The 7,752-nt window shown below is 44.4% G+C and overlaps 1 protein-coding gene across 1 annotated transcript in view; it reads right to left on the reverse strand.

The window, feature by feature from the left end:
- Nucleotides 1-6,288: 6,288 nt before the first annotated feature.
- The window catches only part of ccr6a (chemokine (C-C motif) receptor 6a), a 6,508-nt gene continuing 5,044 nt past the window's right edge, over nt 6,289-7,752 (reverse strand). The window contains exon 2 of the mRNA XM_054618678.1: nt 6,289-7,752. This exon is cut by the window's right edge and continues 460 nt beyond it. Within this exon, the coding sequence (XP_054474653.1) occupies nt 7,067-7,752 (686 nt within the window). The 3' untranslated portion in view covers nt 6,289-7,066.

Here is a 7,752-nt window from a genome sequence, read left to right on the forward strand (position 1 = left end):
GTACTATTACGCTTATTGACTTGCTTCTACCCTGGAGTCTTTGTGCTTTCTCGCTTCGCAGGCTTCTATAAATCGTGGCTGTACCTGGACCGTGGTCGTGCATCCTGCTACGGCCCTGCTGACACCGACTGCTACCACCATTATTATTATTACTAGTCACATTGCTAATACTATTACCTATTTCATAATTATAATTCTACTATAATAATTGCTGCTGTTATTTTAAGTAGTCTAAATGTTTTCCTTCGTTACTCTGCTTATTACTGTGATTATATGAATCATTTATGTCATATACATTGAATGTGTTGTATCTCTGTTATGCTGTTCATTCTGGTCACATGACATCTATTGACTTCTGCCCATCCTGGAGAAGGATCTAAGGACAGAGGAGCCATAACATCAAATTCCACTCGTATGCTGACGACACACAAATTTACCTGCAAACTAACCCTGACAAACACCTGGCACTATCCCGGGCTACCAAATGCCTAGATGACATCCAGCACTGGATGAGCAGCAACTCACTACAGCTAAATGGCAGCAAGTCAGAAGCCATTCTCATTGGCACCCCCCTTCAGACAAAAAAGGCCGGTCTCACCCACATCACCATCAATGGCCACCCCATTCCTCTTTCCTCACTGGTCACAAACCTGGGCGTCAAGCTGGACTCATCATTGTCCTTTGATGCGCACATCAAATCTGTCTGCCAAACATCATTCTACCACCTGAGAAACATCTCAAGGCTAAGACCCTCACTACCCAAACGTGATGCAGAAAAGTTGGTGCACACATTTATCAGCTCTCGGATTGACTACTGTAACTCTCTGCTCGCAGGTCTACCAGCCAAAACCATCCAGAGGTTACAATATGTCCAAAACAGTGCTGCCCGGGTTCTCACCAGGACACGGAAATCAGAACACATCACCCCAGTCCTCCACTCCCTCCACTGGCTTCCCATAAAACAACGCATCACTTTCAAAGTACTTCTGCTAGTATTCAAGGCCATAAGCTGTACCGGTCCAACCTACCTCCTGGACCTCCTCACCCCTCAATCCACATCCAAGACACTAAGGTCAGGAAACTCCAACATCCTTGCGGTTCCCCGGACAAAGCTGGCTACCATGGGAGATGGTGCCTTCTCTTCACTGGGGCCACGCCTGTGGAATAAGCTCCCGGAGAAGATCAGGGCCTCAGACTCCCTCACCGCTTTTAAATCAGATCTTAAAACTCACCTGTTCCTCTCTGCCTTCCCCTAAGGTCTTGATAATTTAGATTGCTTGTGTTTGGGTGGTTGTTCAGTTTTAATAGATATTCTTAGATTTCATTATGATTAAATTAATTAATTAATTTAAATTCTTATTTTATTTTTTTGTTTGTTTTTAGTGTTTTATTATTATATTTGATTATTGTGATTGTTCTACCCTGTGCAGCACCTTGAGATTTCTTTGTATTTTAAAGTGTGCTATATAAATAAAATCCATTATTATTATTATTATAGAGGAGGTGAGGGTGTAAGGACAGAGGATGTGAGGGTCTAAGGACAGAGGAGGTGAGGGTCTAAGGACAGAGGATGTGAGGGTGTAAGGACAGAGGAGGTGAGGGTGTAAGGACAGAGGATGTGAGGGTCTAAGGACAGAGGATGTGAGGGTGTAAGGACAGAGTGAGGGTGTAAGGACAGAGGATGTGAGGGTCTAAGGACAGAGGATGTGAGGGTGTAAGGACAGAGGATGTGAGGGTGTAAGGACAGAGGATGTGAGGGTGTAAGGACAGAGGATGTGAGGGTGTAAGGACAGAGGATGTGAGGGTGTAAGGACAGAGGAGGTGAGGGTGTAAGGACAGAGGATGTGAGGGTCTAAGGACAGAGGATGTGAGGGTGTAAGGACAGAGGATGTGAGGGTGTACAGATTTAAAGCCCTCTGAGGCAAATTTGTCATTTGTGATTCTGGGCTCTAGAACATAAACTGAATATAAGGGCATCATATCAATAAGAGATCATTAATCCATAATGAAACTGGAGGAGCAGAGAGTTGCACATTTACATCTTAATCTTCTGATATTTAATCGTTCATGAAGACAATTTGACAGAATGACAAATACATATTTAATTACCAAAGAGCATCACAAAGTGCTCTTAAAAGAAAGCTGTCAGTCATTCATATCACTGGATAATATATAATAATCATATTATTAGTTCTCATTAAAGAGATTTATAACAGAGGAACACATCTTTACACATTCTTTTTATATTGTAACAGACTACACTTTATATTAAAACTTGATATTTCATTTTATTAAAATATATTCATGTGTGGGAGGAGACAGCAGCTGGTTAGAAGATAAATAAAAGTTTAAACAATAAAGAACGAGTTCGTTAAATAAAGCTTCTTACTGCGAGACTTTCAAAGACACAAGAAAGAAGAAGAAGAAGAAATGCAGGCGTGTTGCTATAGAACACACACACACACACACACACACACACACACACACACACACACACACACACACACACACACACACACACACACACACACACACACACACAGGTTGTTGCAGTGTTTAATATGCTGGCAGGTTGCCAGGTCGGTTTTAATGTTTAGTTTGTTTTTCTCAAAGGTTTAATTTACAGTTAATTAACAGCAGGAATAACACAGAAAAGTCATTAATATTCATGAGCTGGGGTCAGCACCGGGCTGCACGGTGGTGTAGTGGTTAGCACTGTCGCCTCACAGCTAGAGCGGCCCTGTCCAGGTGAACCCTGTCCAGGTGAACCCCGTCCAGGTGAACCCCCAGGTGAAGTCCAGGTGAACCCCCCCGTCCAGGTGAACCCCGTCCAGGTGAACCCTGTCCAGCTGAACCCTGTCCAGGTGAACCCTGCCTTCGCCCATTGACAGCTGAGATCGGCTCCAGCACCCTGAGACCCTTAACTGGATAAGCAGCTTACGGAAGATGGATGGATGAGGTCAGCACCAACCAATGAAAGAGTCAGATAACAGTTTGCTCAGACTTTACCTGTGCCTTCAGAGAGACTCTGACAGGTGGATGCTATGAAAACACATCAGTCACTGATAACTGGTCAGAGGTCAGAGGTCAGAGGTCATCATAAGAAACGTCTGATAAAGTAAGATGAAGACCTCATGCTGCAGCAGAAAGCTCCGGATCATGAGGGGCCTCTAGGGGACAGGATCCGGATCATGAGGGGCCTCTGGGGGACACAGTGATCTGGATCATGAGGGGCCTCTAGGGGACAGGATCCGGATCATGAGGGGCCTCTGGGGGACAGCAGTGATCCGGATCATGAGGGGCCTCTGGGGGACAGCAGTGATCCGGATCATGAGGGGCCTCTAGGGGACAGGATCCGGATCATGAGGGGCCTCTGGGGGACAGCAGTGATCCGGATCATGAGGGGCCTCTGGGGGACAGCAGTGATCCGGATCATGAGGGGCCTCTGGGGGACAGGATCCGGATCATGAGGGGCCTCTAGGGGACAGCAGTGATCCGGATCATGAGGGGCCTCTGGGGGACAGCAGTGATCCGGATCATGAGGGGCCTCTGGGGGACAGCAGTGATCCGGATCATGAGGGGCCTCTGGGGGACAGCAGTGATCCGGATCATGAGGGGCCTCTGGGGGACAGCAGTGATCCGGATCATGAGGGGCCTCTGGGGGACAGCAGTGATCCGGATCATGAGGGGCCTCTGGGGGACAGCAGTGATCCGGATCATGAGGGGCCTCTGGGGGACAGCAGTGATCCGGATCATGAGGGGGGCCTCTGGGGGACAGCAGTGATCCGGATCATGAGGGGCCTCTGGGGGACAGCAGTGATCCGGATCATGAGGGGCCTCTGGGGGACAGCAGTGATCCGGATCATGAGGGGCCTCTGGGGGACAGCAGTGATCCGGATCATGAGGGGCCTCTGGGGGACAGCAGTGATCCGGATCATGAGGGGCCTCTGGGGGACAGCAGTGATCCGGATCATGAGGGGCCTCTGGGGGACAGCAGTCTTCCTCCGCAGATGAAACTGAGATTTATGACTCAATGATTGTTTTAACCTTTGTTAGAACCAAATGTTTAAATTCATGTCTTAAAGTGAAGAAAATGAATAATAATCAATATATAATAATAATAATCATCCTGCAGTGTTTTATCATCTGATACATAATCAATACTTTTCATCTCAAATCAATAGAATGAATTATTTTTGTTCATAAACATGAGTTCATCGTTCACATAAATATTCACATTTATTCATTCAAATCAACTCATTATAAATATATTATAAATAATAATATATTTATAATATAAATATATTATAATTTACAGCCAAGAGTTACACACACACACACACACACACACACACACACACACACACACACACACACACACACACACACACACACACACACCCTCAGATTGACCTGCTCATGACGTCATGTCTCTCAGCCTGGTCCAGGTAGATTTAATTAAACATAATTATTCATTTATTTATGATTATTATTGAATCTTAAAACAATAAACCAAAGTCAGTGTTCTTCTCTTTAACGGCTCAAACTCTGAATGTCATGTTTCATAAATATGTTTCATAAATATGTTTCATAAATATGTTTTATAAATATGTTTCATAAATATGTTTCATAAATATGTTTTATTGTGTTTCATAAATATGTTCAATAAATGTTTTATTAATATGTTTCATAAATATGTTTCATAAATATGTTTTATTAATATGTTTCATAAATATGTTTCATAAATATGTTTCATAAATATGTTTTATTATGTTTCATAAATATGTTCAATAAATATGTTTTATTATAAATATGTTTCATAAATATGTTTCATAAATATGTTTTATTATGTTTCATAAATATGTTTTATTAATATGTTTCATAAATATGTTTCGTAAATATGTTTCGTAAATATGTTTTATGTTTCATAAATATGTTCAATAAATATGTTTTATTAATATGTTTAATAAATGTTTCATAAATATGTTTCATACATATGTTTTATTAATATGTAATGAATGTGTTCCACAGCTACGTGTCATAATGTTTCCTCTGTGATAACCTGAAACTCAAACAGAAGAAATGTTTCTATTAAAATAAAACTTTTGTTTGCTAAATTATCTTGTGATGTTTCACTAAACAAATATACAAACCAGATACTGGACCAGATACTGGACCAGAGTCTGGACCAGAGTCTGGACCAGAGTCTGGACCAGATACTGGACCAGAGTCTGGACCAGAGTCTGGACCATACAGCTCCTGAAGCAGTTCCCCACCTGTGACGTAGCTGATGGATTCTTTCTCTCATATTTCCTGATGCTGCAGAGGACCGACCGGGTCCTGATGCTGCAGAGGACCGACCGGGTCCTGATGCTGCAGAGGACCGACCGGGTCCTGATGCTGCAGAGGACCGACCGGGTCCTGATGCTGCAGAGGACCGGTCGGGTCCTGCAGCATCAGGATGGTTTCCTCTCTGCAGATCAATAACAAGAGTTTCCTTCCTGCAGCAACAGAGACACAGGAACCAGTTCCTCCTGGACCAGTTCCTCCTGGACCTCTGGTTTTAAAACCTGTTTGGAGGTTTCAGTATAAAACTCAGGTTTGAAACTCAGGTTCTAGTTTTGTCCACTGGGGGGCAGAAGAGCGTCACTCTCCTTTTAGCTCTGCTTTGGTCTCCAATGACTCTTTCTATTAACTGGAATTATTATGGACAGAATAGTGATTTAATAATTAGTTAAATTATGTGAATCTATCTTTTTAAAGTCCTTTTTCATCAGGAAACTAGAGTTCCTTCAAAATAAAGTGTCACCAGTGCTGGGATCAGTCTCTGGTGTGTTCAGGGACAGGGTACTCAACAAGCACGGGGCATTCAGGAACTAAACTCATGACTGTAGTCTCCAGCTTTGTTTTTAAATAAACTCTGATCATTTACATTTAATTAAATCCCTCTGATCACCGAAGATCCTTCAAATTAAAACGAGCGTGAGACCTCTTCATCAAATACACAATCTGAGTTTTAGAGAAGATCAGAGGACATTTATTCTGTAAAACAACACATTCACTTATCATTCATCATCTGGTGATTTAAATGTAAAAATAAACAGATAAAACTCAAACATGAGAGGAGACAGAGTTTAAAGAGAATACAGAGCACAAGAACATTTACACAATAAGAGTTCAGTCTGACTGATTCATTTAAAGCAGAATGAAGACGCAGGAAGTGAAATCAGATCACACCTGCTTCCTGTTCAGGTCAGACAGTCCAACAACACAAAATGAAGTCTCTGAATTATTGTAACGATTTAAAAATGTCCTGTTTTATTTTATCATCTTTCTGTTTGAAACCACTTCCTGTATTTTATTTTGAAGGTTTGGGTTCTGGCCTTTCTAGTTCACACAGATGTCAGAGGGTTAAATGTTTGTTTACGGGCTGAGAGAATAAACTGTTTTAACTTATTAATACTGAACCAAAAGCAAAACCACCATCTTTAGTCTCTGAAGATATTCTGATGTGAACCCTGAACCCTGAACCCTGAACCCTGACAGCAGACGGGTTTCGTTCAGAACAGGTTAGTGGGCTTAAGGAGGGCGCGCCAACACAAGCGTACGAAAAAAGATCAAAAGCAAACTTTGGACCGTTGCGGCGTCATGTGATGAGGATCAACCAATCACAGCTGACGGATAAATATCGTTCATCTGGTGAGAGCGGCTCAGATAGAAGTATAAAAGAGGAACGTTTAGAACCTTCAGGTGGTTCTGAAGTTTAAAAAGAGGGTTGTGGTTGTGGTTGTGGTTGTGGTTGTGGTTCTGGTTGTGGTTCTGGTTGTGGACTCTTTAAAGCACAGTTTTGTTGCCGTCTCTCCGCTGTGATACGTTTCCTTCTCAGGTTGATTCTTTAGAAACTTTTATCGGATTTAAAAAATATATTTTTTTGGTCTCATTTCTCAGATTTAACTTTTGGTGAATCCGATTGAGAACCACAGCTGGAAGCAAACAGCTGATTTACAGGACCGAGTCCAGTCCGGCAGGCCTCAGATCCAGGAGGCCCAGGAGGAAGGTTCTGGTCTCACATGGTGAACGACGAGCCGTTCTCACTGGACCTGTCCACCGAGCGCTGGGTGGACACGTAGATCTTGGAGGTGACTCTGGAGAAGCGACGCGGGGCGATGTGCCTCTTCCCCAGACACCACAGGTCCAGGAAGATCTTCCTGAAGTGGTTCCTGAACTTCACCCCGACGAAGGCGTACAGCACCGGGTTCAGGCAGCAGTGCAGGTAGGCCACGGTCTGCGTCACCGTCTTGGCCGTCTGCAGGAGGTCCGACTCCTCGCAGCTGTGCAGCTGGAACATGGTGGTGGTGTCGTAGAACAGCGTGAGGTTGTAGGGCAGGTGGCAGACCACGAACACCACCACCACGGCCAGAACCACCCGCACCGCCTTGTGCCGCTGGAAGTTCCTGGCTCTCAGCAGGGTGGCGATGATGGCGCTGTAGCAGAACACCATGACGAGCAGCGGCAGGAAGAAGCCCACGGCCAGCTGGGTGCCGGGCACCGCCACCTTGGTCCTCCAGGCCGTGGTGTTGTCCAGGAACTGGAACTCGCACACGTACTGTGGAGGCCCGGCGGTCCTGTTGGCCTCGTCCTCTTCCATGAAGGCGTCGATGCTGTGGGTCGGCTCGTACCAGTTGTAGAAGTAGAAGGTGGGGACGGACAGCAGGAAGGCCGCCGCCCACACCACGGCGCAGATGAGGCGGC

The sequence above is a fragment of the Anoplopoma fimbria genome, chromosome 18, assembly GCF_027596085.1.
Source record: "Anoplopoma fimbria isolate UVic2021 breed Golden Eagle Sablefish chromosome 18, Afim_UVic_2022, whole genome shotgun sequence".
Taxonomy (NCBI): domain Eukaryota; kingdom Metazoa; phylum Chordata; class Actinopteri; order Perciformes; family Anoplopomatidae; genus Anoplopoma; species Anoplopoma fimbria.